At 44.3% G+C, this 19,839-nt stretch overlaps 1 protein-coding gene across 1 annotated transcript in view; it reads left to right on the top strand.

Annotated features, from left to right (window-relative positions):
• The window catches only part of TYRO3 (TYRO3 protein tyrosine kinase), a 364,403-nt gene that overhangs the window by 181,817 nt on the left and 162,747 nt on the right, over positions 1 to 19,839 (top strand). Inside the window, exon 6 of the mRNA XM_069208762.1 lies at positions 1,753 to 1,868. Within this exon, the coding sequence (XP_069064863.1) occupies positions 1,753 to 1,868 (116 nt within the window). The remainder of the gene's footprint in view (positions 1 to 1,752; positions 1,869 to 19,839) is intronic.

Genomic DNA, 19,839 nt, shown 5'->3' on the forward strand with positions numbered 1-19,839 from the left:
GATGCCCGATGCTTAATTAGAGAAAGAAAGAGGGCCGGAAGCTGTGCTTAGATGCTGTTGGCCGGTGCAATTAAACATCAGCGTGCCGAATACCAAGGCTGGGAGTCTTTAATCCACTACCAGACATTCCTTGCCCCTTTATCTCACTCGTGCAGGTCTCTGCTTTCTTATTTTGTGATTGTTTTATGGTCTTCCTTTCTCCCCGATCTGTCTGTTTTTCCCTGTCTAGCGCTCAGCAACTATCTGGTGCAGGAAAATAAGTGCCAGTCCCCAAAAGCAAGTGCCGGTGGCCCCACCAGCTCCAACTAAGCACTGCTGATGCCATTACAAGTGTTCATTAGATGCCGCCATGTAGATGTCACCAACTAGCTTTAAGTCAGATTTTAATTCTTAAACTTGAATTTAGACCGCCTATGCTATCCAGGGTAGCTTAGACTGAGATAACTTCTGCAATACCTGTAATCTTCTATTCTGCATCACCTTGAAGAACTGAAAACATTTGATTTAGCACCTTATGGGCACTAATCCGAGCAGAATTTCACATATAAGTGTCACAGTTCTATTTTGTCTGTGATTCCTCTTTTGGACGTGTATGTGTGCTTTGCTGTTGTTGATCCACTTAGTTTTGCTCTCAGGTTTTAGTGTTTGAAAAAACATAATACATGTTTTTGTATTGTTCCATGTGAGACACTATACACATTTACTTATGCAAGAGATTATGTCTATATTTACATTTTAACGTATTTCTTTTAAGAGTGGACGCAATTGAAACCTCTGCCTTCATTAATTCATTCAACGATTTGTTTAATCTCCTACTTGAATTATTCCCTTCAGATCCCCTGTGTGTTGGATGATATTTATTGCAGTCTCCAGAGGGAATATTGTGTTGACTATCGTGGTATGGACATGTGGTTGAGTCCGTTTCCAGTGCATTGACTGTTACCCCAGATAGTAAAGCTGCTGCAGAGAGTGTTTTTGCCCAACATTGATGGTTCTACAAATTCTTCCATCTCCATATTCAGCAAAGACTCCTGGGATAGGGTCCAAATCCTCGTGTTTCTCACCATAAATGGTTAAGGATTCCTAGTGTCTTATTTCTCTCCATTCATAACTGAAGACCAAGTGCATGAGTCTGAAAATTTGGAAAGGATGATGTGGAACAGAATTGATCATATTTTCATTTTTTTATTGCCTCCAAAAAGATATGTTCTAAGACATGCCCAAATGTGCTCTGGTGCGTGTGCAGGGCCTGATTGGCCATTGTACTTTGGCATTTCCTGGGGGGTTCCAGGCTACGGGGCTGCTTTCAGGACAGGTTGAGCTAAAATGACTCAACCATACCCCCATGATACCACTCTTGTTATGAGGTCCTGAAGTGCAAGGTTGCTTTGCCCATTTTTGCAAGGGCTGATGTTGGCCTTAAACATTGGTCTTTCTGTCTATATCACCATTTAAGCAAGATCACATTAAGTATTGCTACAACAATACTAAATTATACTATTTACTTTTTGGTTGGCTTCCACAACCTTGTTGTGTGTTGAGGGAGTTTGCTATGCATTGCTATTGGAGTCATGCTTTTCATCCACTATTTGTTGTCTTTGTCACTCTTCTAGTCATTGTGATGGCGGAGGCATGGCTTTTAGGAGGACATCTATTGGTAGAAATTGTCGATGATGCCTCAGGTATCCTGCTTGGTTGAATCTTTCCATGAACCCACTCTCTAATCACCCACTTTATCCATGTCATTTCCAGTCTTGCCTCTTGCGCCTTTCAACCTGACCGTTACCAAGGTCTCAAATGCCAGCGCCAGCATCTCCTGGACTCCCGGTGATAATGGCTTCTCTCCCCTCCAATCCTGCAAGATTCAGGTATGTCACTGCAGTATCCGTTCACTTTGTTGCATGCTGAGTGTCTACGGTGTCTTGATTGAGACTTGCAAGCAGAGTTATCACACAAGGGGAAGGCGACCAGGACTAAATTTCCCTAGGCCCTTTGCTTCGCTGGAGCCCATGTTTCGGCACACCATAGATGAGAAGTTGAATGGCTCCTGAAAAAAGATGATGACATGGTTAACCAGTCCTTGTTATTTAAGCCTCAAGGGGAAAGAGCTGTTTTTCTGGCATCAGTCACTCAGGTTTGGGGGTTGTTCTATGCAGATAATACTACAACAGGGCATACACAGCCTTTTCTCATTTTTCACTGTTCCACTGCTTCCTCTGATTGGGAAAAATGAACATCCCATGCCATACTGTACATATTTCTGAAGGAGCAGTGAGTAAGGGTACAATTTTGTTTCCTGAATCCCAGGTCCTACTGGGAAAGGTAAGAACTGAGGGGTGCACGGACAGAGGAGATGAAGAGAGTACAGACCAGGGCAGGACGAATGCAAAGTGTGCGATAGCAGTCCTCAGCGTAAACTGTTATTAAATTATGTAACTTTTATACAATAAAATATTAGAAATCTTATGTTGAGTGAGATGGATTGGCCAAACTACATGGTATCCCAGATCAACTTTTGGAATACCAGAGATCTCAAGATGTCAGAATTGAGGCAGACTAACAGAACTGTGTACTGTGTTGATAGTGGAATAGCAAGAACACCCTAACTCCCCAAGCCCTTTGTCTCAGCTCTTGGAGCCAATTCAATACACACCTCATCAAGGAGCTATTCAGCTTTTGGGTGGCAGTTAGAAGCTCACGCAAATGGGCTGCTAGAGGCTATAGGTAGGTACAAGGTGATTTTTAAAAAGTACCTTTTGTATAAATCCGACTTAACCAATGAACTGAATTTGTAATAAATATTTTTTAAAGTCAAGAATTAACTTTTTATCTGTTTCATAGGCAAAGATGCCTTTATTAACATGTGCGGCAATCCGCTAGTGACATTTAAGTTTGAGACCCTGGGTACACTTTGTACTATATACTATGGGCTTACGGGTACGTTAACTATGACAATTATGAGAATAACCAATTTCAACATGTTTTTGAGGGTCATGGCACATACACTGGGCCCTGGACAACAGTGTACCAGCCTGCAGAGTCAAAAAACCAACAACAAAATCTAGCAAAAAATGGGGGTGGCCACGCAGGAAGGGGCATTTCCTACAGTATGCAAGTGGAAAAGGAACATCTGGATCCAGCCACTGGAATACCACAGGTTACTGCACGGTGATACAGAAGCGTTGTCTCAGTCTTATAGGACATGCTGCAGATTAGGACAGATCTATTTAGGACCAATGCCCCTATGGTTCTATGGAAAAGTTGTGTTTGGACAGGTCAGGATTTAGGTGCATTGGTATAGTTCCTTGTAGATCCGAATAACGGACTAGCAGACGCCCCAGGTCAGGATTTATGTGTATTAACCGAGAGGGTGTGTTTGTGGTGCTGTACTAGAAAGGCAGGGGCTGGTGCAGGTTCAGAGGTATAGAGGAAAATCTAGCCATTTGCATGATTAAAATCAATAAATCACAAAGCAATTAATGAAAAAATAATAGTGACCATGTAAACAAAGAGAACACAGGAAAACATATTTATATGGATTTCAGCCATAAAGCATAGACAAATAACATATCCTATTTAACAAATGTGCTCAGTGTAGAAGATGAGCTCACAGTACCAGTGTTGAAAAGATTTTGTACAGCCCAAAATGTGATCGCGAAAGACTATGTAAAACAAACTTGTGGAGTGTTCAATTAAATCCATGTAGTTCAAGTTCTGTACATATACATTCAATGCATCTTTGTTGCCTTTAGGTCGACAGCGTTTTGATCAGGACAAAGTTAAGGGGTCACCATCAGGACTAGTAAAGGTTTTACTGAGCGCCAACAGTGTCTATAAAACTGGAAATAATTTAAATATTGGTTAGGTCTCTATAGAGCAAATCAACATGGCCAAGAGGAATAATTAACTGGAAAGATACCCTAAGCGCCAAAAGAGGTCAATGGTTACCTGAAAAAATAAAGCATAAAAAATGCATAAATCAATCTAATCCAGAGTGTCAGAAAATGAGTGGGGAGGTGGAGAACACATGAAGTATCGAAACGCGCATGAGATGACTTGTATATAAACACCGACTCTGGAGAGGAGCTTAAATTGGAAAACTCCCAGAATGCAGTTAGGCACAGAAGCACACATTACAGTGGCCCCTGTAAGCAAAAAAGGATTTGCAATGGGTCTCGCGTTTGCTCGAGTTAGAGCTATTAGCGTTGGACTTTTCTTGCCACATGAATTGAAAATGTAAAGTAAAACAGTTGAGATAAGCGAGCCGAATCGAAGTGCCATGGCCGCCATGAGCCTGAGTGCGAAGGAAAGACACAAGAAGTTCGCTCGCAGTCAAACATAGCGGCAAACGTACCATTAGTCGTATAACAGGGTTGATGGCTAAGGCGGTAACAAAACTGCCCCATGGAGGCACAAACGTTAAGCATTTACAAATGGTGGTAAAGGATTTTTGAAAGGCGAGCCCACGAACGAGTGATAGTGATGGGCGTGCTGTGGGTGTGGTTAAAAGCCCACATAGATATCAACACTTCAGAGAAGCAGAACTTGTGCATTGCTATGCTCTACCTAAAGATATCGGATCTTAGGATGAAAGCTACACAAAACAATGGAGAAGGAAATTAGTTGGCATCTAGTTGCCTGTGATATACTTACAAATTGCTGAGGCAGAAACCGTGGTGTCACATCTGCTACCCTCAGCATCTGTGAGAACATGCTGCTTTAGCAGGCACTCCCTAGGTTAATCAATGGTAGCAGTGACACATTAACTATGGCTTTATCCATGCAGTCTGTCAGTTGTGCATTGTCACTCTTAATAACAGAGGGCGAGGCAAATTTTAATAACACAACTTGTCGCACAGGGAACTAACCACCTTCTGTACAGGATTGATGCCGGAGGCATAGACTTTTGGATGGCGCCGCGAAAACTGTTTGGTCAAACCCATGCAGGAGGTTGGCATCTCTGGGGCAGTGAAAAACAAGAACGAAGAATTTATAAGGGTGTTGGAGGCGACAGGACCCACATTTTTCAGCGGCTAAAAGTCAAAACACATCAACCCAGCTGTAAAATAGCTCCAAAAATCAAATTAAAAACACTGAGCTGATTTTACAGTTGAAAGGTTATGAAAACTCCTCAGACTTTTGGATGATGTGGTAAATCTGGAGGAGGATCTACCGGTGCAGTTTACAACATCATACTATCTTTGTGATAGAGGAAAGTCCACTGGTGAATTCTTCAGATTTGTCACTTTCTCCAGGCCCCTCATGTACCCTCCCTGCCTCCTCTTCATTTCCCTGAGCATGTCCAGTGTCTGGCCAAGCTTATCTGATTCCATGGCTTCAGCTGGGATAGTGATATTTTAGTCTTGCTCTAACTGGTGGGAATGAGGTCTTAACAAGACGCATTATGTTTCTAATATTGTGATGGAGATTCGGGACTCCATAGGTAGCAGGTGGCCTGACCTCAACACAGAAAAGTTAATCATTATATAATGGTAGGGGAAGTACAGAAGAGGGTAAGGCAGCAGCACCTCGTGCAGTGGACATAAGGAGGACAATGCATTCTCCTCTCTATTTAGCTTGAGGAAGGACAGTGATGAACCAGGCTTTGTGTGGGGACTCTGAGGGTTTTAACAGACTGAATCTCCTACTAAAGCCTGGAGAGCCGCCAATGGTTACGCCTTGCCTCAGGTTAGGGAGATGGCTTGTTTTCTCAATGAAAACCAATTCATTCCCACCTGTCTCTCAGTACTGCCCATCCACCGCCCCCGCAGGAATGCCTTGATTTGTGCCACAAAACAGGTATCGGTAAAGCCAGAAGTTTCTGTCTTTAAAGTGTCTTTTCTGTTTGTCAAAACATGCAAACACGCCATGCACAAATGCTGTGTGCAAGCGGTGGCACATTTAAGACAGACCTATTGGCTTTGGCAGTTCTCGTTTAGAAGAGTTCTTGGAAAAGCTGTGAAAGAAAGAGCAGGCAAATCAATGAAGGGTGTATTGAAAGAAAAGTAAAACAAAACAAGTTGCTCTCTGTGTAGAAAGCATCTAGGAGTTGCCACCTTTAGCCAAAGAAAAAGACCACGTTAACGTTTTAAGATTCTTAAAATGTAAGGACAGGATACATAATAGATCTTTATATAAAATTGTCAGTTATCATTTTTATTTTTAACACTGACTTCTCTGTTTATTTATCGGTCAGTGATCATGAAAGCAGAGCACATTTGCCAGGGCTTTTGTTCTTATATTTACTTTTTAAAGTGTGTACTGACGAGGGGGGGGGGGGGGGGATACCGGATTCAAGAGTTTTTCAGCCAGGTGGCTTCCCTGCACGTATCTGGGATGGACTGTGGCAAAACTTCTTATACTTTTCAGATGCAAAATAGTCTTTAATTTCTGGCAGTGTAAACACTTCATAAAAGGCGGAATGATACACCCGAAAAGTGCCTAGCAGAGGAGGGGAGATGTTACTCATTTGAAGCCTGCTGTATGTATAATTTACTTCTCAGTAGATCAGTATCACAATCTTTGGCAGACAGCTGCTCCGCCACGACAGACCTAAGAAGCTCTGACTAATTTAAAGAACATGGCGATGCATGATTTCATTTTTTTTTTGTCTTTGCAAAATTCAGATAGCTAGCGAGCCGAGTTTCGGGTGAATGCGAGATTGCATTGTCTGTGCGCATTTGCGCCTGAGCCAAGAACCCGTTTCAGCGCTGCCTGTGCCAGGGACACTGGTGCCCCTCTGTTGTGCTGCTGCCAGCCATCTCCATGGCACCACAAGGCCCCTTTTGTTGCCTCAGCTCGCGCCTTGTCTTCTACGGGTGCCGGGAAGCAGAGGCCCCCTCGGGCACAACCAGCATTCTTCCGCACACAGTTTTGACATGACAACGGATGACTCACCGGGGTTCCGCGAGACTGTTCGTTTTAGTACACTTTAATGTTTTTTATGCTACGTCAGCCCTCGTTCTACAGGCCCAGGGCTGCGGCTGGCCGCCTTGGGCTCTAGCTAATTTGATTTTTGGCCCAATAGCTCCGTAAGATTTTGGTTGCTAAGAGTGATTGCAATTATATATTTAGAATATTCAGGTCCCTACATGTGTATTCTGTCCCGAAGAAGAACGCTTTAGTGTTTGCTACCTTAGCGGCCTACAGGCGTAAACTTCCGTTTTTTTATTTTAAGAAATTCCTGAAAGGTAGAGAGTCAACAATAAACAGCAGCGCAGCTCGAATACCTTGAATGAGTTTGATATTGGAAGGAAAATGAGGCCTTTGAACCAGGAAGCTGGCTTCCTAACTGAAGCAAAAAAAATAAAACGGGTCATTCCTGTCAAACCACTTCTCGCCCCTTGCCTCAGATTGTAAAGCTTTGCAATGAAAGGTAAATATATTTAAAAAGAAAAGAAAGTTCAGTGTGCTCTGAACTACTGCCCAGACTACAAGGCTACCCTTCCACATACATCTTGGTTTCTGTGTTCGAATGTTATCCATATTGTATTGCAATTGTATTTATAAGGCACTTACTGCCCTGATGAGGCCTCGTGGCGCTTTACAGTGGGGAGCTGAGTACTATGGAGCCTAAGGGCTGCGATTGGTTATTTCAGTTGTTATTGGTTCTGGTAAGTTACGGATATTTTTGAATGCAACTATTCCATGCATTTACTCCACTTTCTTTGAGGTAGTATATAAAATTAGTTGGAGATAGGTGCGATTGGCCGACACAGTGTGCGTTCATGCAAATTATTGGTGGGGTAGGCAGGTAGGCTAGAGGAGATTAGGTATTGTTAGGTTGCAGAGATACGGTTGCATACTAGATGCCATATGTTATCTATAAATTCAAAAAGACTTCGGAGGCACCTTTAATAACATGAGTCCAACACAGCAAACACATAATTTGCAAGCTCCTCCTTATCGAAGGAAATGCCCAGCAGCCTTTCTAGATCAGGTGGTTTGCAAATGAATTTCATTGGATATAAAGGAACCATTTCTAGAAGTTTAATAATGGTTTTGAACTTTTTCTGTGTTTCTGATGACTCTACTTCTGACTACAAGTATTCCAAGTTGGCCATAAAAAGACACTTTGTGCAGCTTATTTAAAGCTCGAGCCTGGCCCAAGGGCATTGGAGCGCTTTACAATCCAAGCAGACTGCATAACACATTTTTTAGGCACAGGGAGATTAAGTGATTTTCGCCCAATGTTGATCCGAGACCTCAATTCGATCGTAGTTCCTAATGTTCCAAGGTCGGTGGCTATAGTCGATAGGCCAATAGCTCAGAGAAAGTGCATACTGTATATTACCTTTATAGCAACCCAATTGCTATAAAGGTCATACAGTATGCATTTTCTCTGTATGAATCTCAATAACACTAATAAAAATAACATTGTAGGAGTGGCAAGAACTTGTACAGTGGTTATGTTAAAGGAAATATATTCAATGTGTTTTCGCTCCTTGCCAGAGCCTGCAGTGATGACATGTATCCTTGTGCTTTCTTTTAAAATAAGAACTATGGTTAATATTCTGCTTGATACCAATCAATAGACTTGGAGTATCTTGGGACTTTATTACCGCACATGTACAACTGCGTCCTGGTCGATATATTGAACAGATCCAGTTACAGGGCTCTTCGTGCTGAGATGTTTTTTAGAATACGGCAGAAAACATCTCTTGTAACCAGTCCATCTTTCATCTGGTAATAGTCTGCATCCTCTTAAAAAAAACTTAATGTTCTGTGAGGTAGTTATGGCTTTCTGAAAGTGTGTTCCTAGCTCTGTAACACTGTACATATGGATATTAGACGGGGAGAAGAACCCACCTGACATTTTTACATTTAGTGAGTGACTGCACAGATTTGCATTTGAATATTCTTTTTCCATATTTGTTATTGTCCTTTGACTTACCAGTTCATTTCAATATTAAGGGATGATGCCTAATTTAAACTTAATGCAGAAGCTCACCCGGTTTACACTGACGACAGGATACACTGTGTCGACAGAAGTGAATTTAATGTGTGGCACCTGTCTTCGCAGGGATGCTGTGAACAGAGCTGGCCTTAGTGACCAACCATAACTGTGTTTCTGTTACATTCAATTCCCGGAGCAAGCCTACTGTCTCTGAATTTGAGCTTCTGCCAAAGGATGTCTGCTTCTTGAGATGCTGGCTCAGATCTCAATGGGCAAATGTTGTCAAAAAAATACATGCAGCGTTTTTGGTGTCCTGCTTTTCAGAGCTCTTTCTGTTGACTGCCCCACAAACCAAACTGTGATGTGATGTCTGTAGATTTAAGTTCTGGATTCAAATGTAAATTGTACTACTTCTGAAATAATTATGACTCCCATGTTTGCCTATGTTCATCACCTGCTCTCCTCTTCGTTTACTCATGTGTTTAATAACTGCCCATTGAACAACATTAGACAGGATCGGTGACTTCACAACAGATATTGTCTGTAAATGGGGTCCTGAAAAAAACTGTAAATCCTTGAAATAAGGAAAAATTACAAGAAAGTCTACTCTCTCTCCTCTATTTAAATCGTAGGCCATTCCTGATTAGCTGGAGCTGTAAATATTGCCAGAATCGCTAATAATTTGTTGTTTAGAACACATCAGCTGGGTTTCTTCCTGGGAGAATTCCATATGCCTTGTTGACCGAAAAGGGGTCTTTATTGTCTATTGCTTGTGAAAGATATCCCTCCCACTGCTTTCTCGTAGCGGTCACCTCAAAGAAAGACTTCAAACAATGTCAGGGGCTTTGCAGGATACAGCAATTGAGAAGTGTTACATCTCATCACTGGGTTCCTTCCTTTAGATTTGGCTGCCAAGCCAGACCAATCCATGCCTTTCTCTCCCTACCACAGTGTTGTGAACTTTATCTAGCCTGTACTTGGGTGTTCTGCCTCTCTTAAACCACAGTTAGTCCTATGTGCCAGTCCCGGGCCTCCCCCACAACCAAACAACTTCCTCGGTTTTCCCGAAGCTCCATCTGAACCCACACCACCCACCCTGCGAGTACAAATCAAAGATCCCTGGATCTTTTTTCAAGTACTAACCGTGCACTGTACTGTTTTTTCACTCTTTTTCTACCGCCTTTTGCATTTCAATGTCTCATTTGCTCTACCCCTTCTAAACTAATTCAGTATATGCCATTGCATCTCTCTTCGTGTCATTTCTCGTGCAGTCTATACAGTTTTGTTGAATGGATATCAATTCATGAAAATCCTAGCCGTAGCTGAAAAGACAGTCTCCCATGAGTGGTCCTTCAGCAGCCTCCTATTTGCTGCTGGGAGCAGGAGGAAGAGCAACAAGTGGAAAACACAGAATGTTACTGTAACTCCATTCATGAGTCCTGAGAACGGCAGTAGCAAGGACGGCGTCAGGAGTACCAAAGGGCTGTCCAGGGATAGGAGCTCCAACAACTAGCTACTCCAGTGACATGCATTCATTTTGGCACTCCTGCTTGTCTAGCTGGTCTCTGAGATTTATCCAACAGAGTTTGTTGTTAAATATAAAGAGTAACAAGACCATCTCCTGTACGGCTGGATCCCACGCAAGACCTTCACTTATACTCCTGCGGGTGATAGTGTGCAAACTGTGCCAGCATCGTCAAGCGTGACTTCTCTGAATCTCGGACCATTGGTCATGCTCTGCCCTCCTGACTAGAGTGATAGTGCAATGTCAGGGAAGATCTGGGGTGATGTAGGGTAGATTGTACTCTATGAACAAATGTGTACGGTTTAGGGGACCAGGAGCTGAAAGGGTCACATTAGCTTGCTTAGTAGTGCTCGAGTCTCAAATACGATACTGCTATTACCAGAGCAGGACTGGAAACCATAATAATCCCTGATAAAAATGTTCATACAAGTTCCACACAGTGGGAGGCCACTGATGTAAAGAGCCGCGGGTACATGGTTGGGTCATGGAAGCCCATCCTTCCCTGAGTGACCGAAAGGCCATTCCTGCACTGGCTGTTAACTGGACAGAAAGATATTGCCCAGCTTTACCAGCAGATGGAATGTGTCCATTCTTTTGGGGTCTGCTTTAACTGCAGGTGGGTCATCTCTTTTCCAGCACCTGTTGTGCCAGCGAAGTTTCACCCAGGTATCAAGGAGCTAGCCCATGCGCAACATTATTAGACATTGCGAAGGAGGTCTGGTTGCCAGGATGTTGCTACAAATCCCACGTACAACTGAGCAAGCAAGATAAAGGTTTCATTTTATCGAGCCTGACACAGGTTAACAGCATGTGTGTTTTTCAGCTCTTCTTCAGAACTCTGCCCTGGGCCAACGCTGGATGCCTTTGTCTGGATCACAAGAAACCCCGCTCAGTGCAGAGATACCAGGCAGTGAAGGGCTCTTCTTATGCAGCCTTCATCTCAGGATCTCTGCTGAGCTCCAATCCCCCCTCCCTCTCCGAGATGAATCAGATTTAAAATTAATTTAGCTACTCTCTGAGTACAGGGTGTTCTTTCTCCAAATCTGCCTTGATAGAACTTTGCATTACTTGTAAAATCAAGAAAAAATGAATATGGTGAAGAGGCTTCTTTTTTATCATGTTAAGTCTCATTTAAGGTCCGTTGTTAGAACACAGTGCCCAGGCCAACCTTAAAACATGTGCTTTTAAAAAGGTTTCTCGACAGCGGTGTTAAAATGAAAATAATCCAGAGTTACGGTGGCAGGAGGAAGAGTTAGAGTGTCTAGGTGAGCGTGGATTGGAAGAACATGCCACCACAGTCTTCCTGATATTCAGCTACTAAGTACACACAACCTGGATAACCCCTGTTATTTTATATAGCCTTATAGCCCGCGCTAGCAGGCTATACCAGCCATTAAAATGCCCGCTCCAGCGTTAGGAGCAGGCCTTTAATGGCCGGTATAGCCCAGCTACAGGGGGCGATAGGTCTATTAGAACATTCCCCTCCCTAGAGGGTTTTCATTAGTAAAACAAAGGCCTCATGTGGCCCGAAGGGGTTACATTTCCCTTGGGCTCTGTGAGGGCATTGTGCACAGCAACAGCTGTGAAAGACACACATTGGAATGTTGGAGCTCCGAGCTTCTACCGGCCATTACAAGCCCAAAGCTACTCCATCGCCTCCAACGGAGTCCTCAACATTCCAATATTCTAATGTGCATTTGTAAAGCGCACTATCACCCACAAAGGTATCCTAGTGCTGACCAGGTGTGTGTGCCTAGCTCTACCTGTTGTATTCAAGAGTCCCTTGTATCAGATCCCCTGTACTCTGTCTCCCTCAGAAAGTCCAGTCACAACCCACTCTCTGACCCCGCGCACAGAAATACGCAGTGTTTCAAGGTGCACGTAATCACATGTCCCCCATCTAAAACTGCACTGTCGTGTTGTAAGACAAGCTCAATTCCCTTTTGGTCCTACCACTCATCCGCACCAATTCTCCATCTCACGCAGTATTGAGGCTGCACTCCTTCAATTACAGCATGTCGCTATTGCTCGCACAGTCCTACCCAGCTCTCCATCTTCCGTCTCCTCTCACAGAATTTATGAATCAATTCTAATATCAGCCTTAATTTTCCGTCTCAGAGAGCGCTATGTTTTTGGGTCCACCTGTGTCCACTGTGTCCTTACAGTGGTGTCTCCTTTCACCTCCTCCTTCAGCTTTTGAAAACGTTGCATGTGCTTTTGCATCTCTCTGTGCGACCTCACATTTACTCCAAGGAATAAGTGCAGCTTTTCGTTTGCAGCAGGTTCCTCTCTTTTTACCCAAGCTTTCTTTTGACCAAGTCCATCCTGGTCAATGACATCTTCAAGGTGTTCCTCTAACATGAGCACAGCATCGTTTGTGTCAAGTGGACTGGCTACTTACACATGTTTCCGTGCAATGATTTAACCAAAACATATCCATAACCCAACATCTTATTCTTCTGCAATTGTCGCGCCGCGCGGTGCGGCGCGAGCCGAGAGCTCGACTTCGACCGGGCGTTCGGCTCGGGCCGCGCACCGCGTTATTAAGACGCGGCGCGCCCCCAGCCTCTCCTGCGCGTTTCGAGGCCCCAGATTTGCTTGGGGCCTCGTTCTTCCTTCTGCCTTTCACTGTCCCAGGGGTCTCTGAACCCTCTTACCTGTTTTTCTTCGTTTCTTTGTCCTTTCTTCTGTTTGCAGTCTGTTGTGTGCCTTTCTTTATGTCTTTTCCTCCTTCCCAGATTCCTGTGCTTTCCCAGCATTCCTTGTTCCCTATTCTCTATGGTTCCTCTACTATTCTGTTCTATATATTGTTTCCCTATCTAAGATGGTGTCCTTTTACTTCCTGTGGGTCACTTCCTGTTTGTTGGTATATAAGGGCTGTGTTTTTCCTCTTTCCTTGCGCTGCAACACTTTCTGCTCAGTTGGTGTCTTCGCTCCTGATTTCCTTGCCTTTTGGTTTTGGACTCAGCATTCTGTATTTTCTGATTTTTGCTCCTTTTGGATTCCTGTTTGTTGTTCTTGTTTTTCTCCAGGACTTTTCCTGTTTGGAGGTTTTTCCCCTTGGAAGGGGTTTTTCCCTCTGGCGCTACTTTCTGAAGGGCACGGTCTGTTCTTGGTGTCTCCATTGCCTACAGCACCGTGGCTACCAGAAAGAGTCGCCCCTTTTTGGGCCAAAGCCGAACATTGAAGATTCACGCCACCAGATCTGCAAATTCCAGGCGCAAGCAGCACGTGAGTCGTGACAGATTGCAGCGCCTAACCATTCCGACGTCCTCAAACACCATGGATAATACAGTGGCGGCTGCTGCAGATCCGGAGCAATCTCTGTTAACCACGATTCAGCAACAAGCCCAGGAGTTGCAACAACTACGTAATGAAAATGCTGCGTTACGACAGGCTTTGGCCCTCCGCACCAGTGATGTTCCGACAATCTCCGCTTCTACCCCTTGTTTCTCTGGTGAACCAACCAAGCTTCGCGAGTTCTTGGATGCTTTAACGGTGTATTTCGCCTTCCGACCTACTCAATTCTCCCACGACAGGACCAAGGTGGGTTATCTTATCAGTGCCTTATCCGGCCCAGCCTTGGCCTGGGCAACCCCGATGGTGTCCTCCGACGACCCTGTATTGTCAGACTATTCCGCCTTTGTGAGTCGCTTCAAACAAATGTTTAGCCGTCCTGGATTGGAAGCCTCCGCTGAAGAAGCCTTGTGCGACATCCAACAAGGCTCCCAAGACGTCCTGCAATATATAACCCGTTTTCGTCAGCTGGCGGCAGAGACCACTTGGGTGGAACGTACTCTGGTAACATTATTTCGTAGAGGACTCAAAGAAGAAATAAAGGATGAACTAGTACATTCTACCAGAGCGGAAGATCTTCGTGGCCTGATGGATCAAGCACTGTCCATCGAATATCGTCTTCGGGAACGGAGATCGGAAAAGAAAAGGAGTAGAGGGTTTACCCAACCAAGTAGCTCCCGTGCATACCTGCAGCGTTCCGAGGAACCTCGCACTCCTGCTAGAGACATCGAAGGGGAACCCATGCAGGTGGATACTACCCGAGGTCCGCTCTCTGCTAGTGAACGAGAAGACAGACGCAAGAGAGGGTTGTGCCTGTATTGTGGTTCTGCTGGTCACATACTCCGTACCTGTCCAGTACGTCCGTCCAGACCTTCGGGAAACGCCACCTCCCGTCCTCTGTAAGAAGGGAGAGGACGGGATCTACAGCTATACCTTCCATCAGCTCCTTTAATGACAATACAACTGCCTTGTTCATCTTTCCTGTCCTGTTACAACTTCCTGACGGTCGTCAAGAAAAGACTATGGCATTACTAGACTGTGGTGCTAGTGGTATATACATGGACAAGACATGGGCTGCTGCTAACCTAGTTCCTACTCAAGCAAAAGAAGTACCCGAACAGGTACACACTGTGGATGGATCTTTGATATCCTCTGGTCCTGTAGACACCACTACCCTGATGTTAAGTCTACAGGTGGGAAACCATCAAGAACACATCTCCTTCGACCTTATTACGTCCCCTAACCATACCATCATTCTTGGAATTCCGTGGCTCATTAGACATAACCCATATATAAATTGGGTTACCCGGACAGTCTCTTTGTCTTCGCAATTTTGTCACGAGAACTGTTTTACTTCCGACAAGTATTGGTCTCCGAAAAGATCCTTAGCTACTGAAGGTGCCACTGGTATGTCCATTAATACGGTCCAAGGGGTCCCAGACCACTATTTGGAGTTTCAGGATATTTTCCAAAAACCGTCAAAACCTGTGCTACCTCCACATCGAGAATATGATTGTGCAATTCCATTAGAACCCGGCACAATTGTTCCTTTTGGGAGGATGTACTCCCTCACGGAACCCGAAAGGGAAGTTCTAAAGGAGTATCTGGACGAAAATATACAGAGTGGTCTTATTGTTCCATCGTCGTCTCCGGCTGGGGCCCCTCTCTTTTTTGTGCCCAAGAAGACTAAGGATCTTCGTCCGTGCCTGGATTTTCGAGGTCTGAATAAAATCACCATTAAAGATCGTTATCCTTTGCCTCTCATCAGGGACATACTGGAAGCAATCAGAGGGGCCCAACGTTTTACTAAATTGGATTTACGAGGAGCCTACCACCTTTTACGCATAAGAGAAGGCGACGAATGGAAGACAGCATTCAGGACCCCATTTGGCCATTTTGAATATAGGGTTATGCCGTTTGGTCTTACTAACGCCCCGGCTATCTTCCAGAGATTTATGGACTCAGTGTTTTCAGACCTACTTAATCAGACAGTCGTGATCTACCTAGATGACATTCTTATTTATTCTAGAAATCCTGAACTCCATACTTCCCATGTGAAACAAGTTCTTCAAAGACTTCGTGATCATCAACTATTTTGCAAACCAGAGAAATGTGAGTTCGACATAACGGAAGTCAAATATCTGGGCTATCATTTAAGTCCCACCGGCATAGCTATGGACCAAGAAAAGGTACAAGCTATCCTAGAGTGGCCTTCTCCTTCTACCATAAAAGAAACACAATGTTTCCTAGGTTTAGCAAACTTCTATCGACAATTCATTCTAGACTTTGCCAGTCAGACTAGCCACATAACTCACACCTTAAAGAAGGACAATTTAAAGAAGGGATTTGTCTGGACTGAGGCTGCTGAAGCAGCCTTTCAAAGCTTAAAGAGAGCCTTCACCCAAGCCCCCATCTTAAGACATCCAGATACCACCAAGCAATTTATAGTAGTAACTGATGCTTCTGAGAGAGCCATCGGAGCTGTCTTACTCCAACGACAAGAGGATGATGGCCTTGAACATCCTGTTTTCTATTTGTCTCATATCCTTTCCACAGCTGAACAACATTATTCCGTACTTGAAAGGGAATTATTGGCTCTGAAAACAGCCTGCCTTGAGTGGAGGCAGTTTCTGATGGGTTCCAAGGAACCATTTGAGGTGAGGACAGACCACCGTAATTTACAATGTTTAAGAAATTTTGTATGCCAGAATAGTCGTCAGGCCCGCTGGGCCTTTTTCTTCAGTCAGTACGATTTTTATATTACATATATTCCAGGATCCCAAAACATTCTGGCTGATGCTCTGTCTCGCCGATATCCAGAGTGTTCTCCTTCCTCATCCCAGTATCTTCTAGAACCCAGTAAGATCATTGGAGTGGCTCAGTCTTTCCTGGAAGAAGTACAACAAGAATACGCCAACCAATCGGACCATGACATGGAAGAACTAAGACCATTATTGTACAAGAAACAAGGATATTTTTATTACCAAGACCTGATATTCCTCCCTACAAACAAGGTGCAAAAGAAAGCATTACAAATGTGCCATGATTCCCCTGTAGCTGGTCACAGAGGCATCAAAGCCACACAAGAATTACTTTCACGATTTTTTTGGTGGCCTACCTGGAAACTGGATGTGGAAAGATACGTTCAGGCCTGTCCCATATGTGCCCAAGTCAAAATATCTCACACCAGACCGGCAGGATTACTACAACCTTTGCCTGTTCCATCGGCCCCATGGCATACTATCTCTACTGATTTTATGTGTTCGCTCCCACCATCAGCAGGAAACCGGGTTATCATGGTCACAGTGGATTCTTTCACAAAGATGGCTCATTTCACTGGCCTAAAAAAGCTGCCTACTTCCCAAGAACTAGGTCAAATATTCATAGATCATGTCTTCCGTCTCCATGGACTTCCACATACCATAATCTCTGATAGAGGACCTCAGTACATCTCCCGATTTTGGAAGCATTTTTGTAAAATACTGAATATGAATAGAGCCCTGTCTTCAGGGTTCCATCCTCAGACCAACGGACAGACTGAGCGTCTGAACCAAGGACTAGAGCAATATCTTCGATGCTTTTGCAATTCTACCCAAAGTAACTGGAGCACTTACCTCTCTTTAGCTGAATTTTCCTACAATAACTCAGTCCATAGTGCCTCCAAGGTCACTCCCTTTTTCTGTTCCTATGGTTTTCATCCTACCTCTTTCCCTACTTCTCCACAATCCAACTCTCCTCTACCTGCTATTAACTATTTCTCCAAACGCCTTCTCCAACTCCATAAACTAATTCGATCTAATTTGTTACATACCAAGAGGTATATGAAGAAGGCTGCAGACAAGAGACGTACAACCCATCCAAATTATCATCTGCAAGATAAAGTCTGGCTCTCCTCCAAATTCTTGCCCTCACGTCTCTCTCAAAACAAGTTCACACCTCGTTACTATGGGCCTTTCCGTATTCTCCAGTTGGTCAATCCTGTCACTGTCCGTCTTCACTTACCCCATACATGGAAGATCCATCCGGTTTTTCATGTTTCTCAGCTTAAACCTTATGTGCCTGATCCTTACTCACGTCAGTTTCCTTGTCCACCTCCTGTCCTTGTGAATGATGCTCCTGAATATGAAGTGCAGGAAATCTGTGACTCTCGTCTTTTTCATAAACGACTTCAGTATCTGATTCATTGGAAGGGTTATCCTCTCAGTGAATGTTCATGGGAAGATGCCTCTTCCGTTCACGCTCCTCTCCTGACTCAACGCTTTCACTGTTTATTCCCTCTTAAACCTGGGCCTTCGGGAGGGGGACCTACTGTCGCGCCGCGCGGTGCGGCGCGAGCCGAGAGCTCGACTTCGACCGGGCGTTCGGCTCGGGCCGCGCACCGCGTTATTAAGACGCGGCGCGCCCCCAGCCTCTCCTGCGCGTTTCGAGGCCCCAGATTTGCTTGGGGCCTCGTTCTTCCTTCTGCCTTTCACTGTCCCAGGGGTCTCTGAACCCTCTTACCTGTTTTTCTTCGTTTCTTTGTCCTTTCTTCTGTTTGCAGTCTGTTGTGTGCCTTTCTTTATGTCTTTTCCTCCTTCCCAGATTCCTGTGCTTTCCCAGCATTCCTTGTTCCCTATTCTCTATGGTTCCTCTACTATTCTGTTCTATATATTGTTTCCCTATCTAAGATGGTGTCCTTTTACTTCCTGTGGGTCACTTCCTGTTTGTTGGTATATAAGGGCTGTGTTTTTCCTCTTTCCTTGCGCTGCAACACTTTCTGCTCAGTTGGTGTCTTCGCTCCTGATTTCCTTGCCTTTTGGTTTTGGACTCAGCATTCTGTATTTTCTGATTTTTGCTCCTTTTGGATTCCTGTTTGTTGTTCTTGTTTTTCTCCAGGACTTTTCCTGTTTGGAGGTTTTTCCCCTTGGAAGGGGTTTTTCCCTCTGGCGCTACTTTCTGAAGGGCACGGTCTGTTCTTGGTGTCTCCATTGCCTACAGCACCGTGGCTACCAGAAAGAGTCGCCCCTTTTTGGGCCAAAGCCGAACATTGAAGATTCACGCCACCAGATCTGCAAATTCCAGGCGCAAGCAGCACGTGAGTCGTGACAGCAATATCCAGAGGTTCCTGCCATTGATGCAACTACATTTCCTCGTACATGCCCTCTGTACACACCCCTTTGAGCATCTCCTGACCTCTTGCATTATCTACAGCAGACCTCTGCATAGTATGCTACTGGTGTTGATCCCTTTTTCAGTTTGATGCAAGGACTGTACCCCTTAATTTTGTCAATCTTTTCTTCAAACACCTTATTAAATTATTGTGAATTTTCTCTGCTCTTCCCAGCCCAGCAGAGAATTTCCCTTTGACGCAACACACATCGTGCCACAGCTTTTCTTTCTTCAGATACTGTTTTTGCCCCTGTACAATAGCCCATACTCTTTATCTCTTCCCTTCAACAGCCCAGAGACTCATCCCACTCAAAGCGATTCATTTTCCTTCCTTTAAATCTCGCCTCGTGCACTTTTTGTTTGTTACTGGCATAAACTCTATTCAAACTCACGAGTGCTAACTTAGCACGAAGGTGGTCCGTTGCCTATGCCGGACCTTCACCAGCTCAACTTTTTTTAATCTATACACGTGCTCTTCCATTTCCCTTGAGCCATTAATATTTTTGAAAATGTTTGCATTCCATTCCAATAGTCTGCCCCTCAAAGACTCATTTGAAGATTCCTAAGATTCCTTTCTCTTGAAATCTTAACTCTTGCTTTTCATCCCATTTCCCATAATGCCTGCTCTCGGCATTCTACCTCTTCGATAACGTGCTGCAAGTGCACCAGCCTCCTTGCACAGACTATGCCTCAACTTTGGCCAATAATCTCTCCTTGGCAATTGGTGAGATTTGCCTTCGTCCTCCACCGATCCTTTCTTTGTGCCATTCATTCACACGTTCTTGAGCTGATTCCTCACTTCTGCTCTTCAAAGTTCAGTCCTACAATCCTCAAACTTGCATATGAGCATCGTATTCCCAAAGAAACCACATAAGATTGTATACTTTCTTCTGTCAATTGTTTTCAAGAGTAAAATGTCCTCCTCTCCAGTACAGCGTTCTGTATGAAGTGCTTCTCCAGATCATTAAGAGAA

This window comes from Pleurodeles waltl, chromosome 9, assembly GCF_031143425.1.
Source record: "Pleurodeles waltl isolate 20211129_DDA chromosome 9, aPleWal1.hap1.20221129, whole genome shotgun sequence".
NCBI lineage: Eukaryota > Metazoa > Chordata > Amphibia > Caudata > Salamandridae > Pleurodeles > Pleurodeles waltl.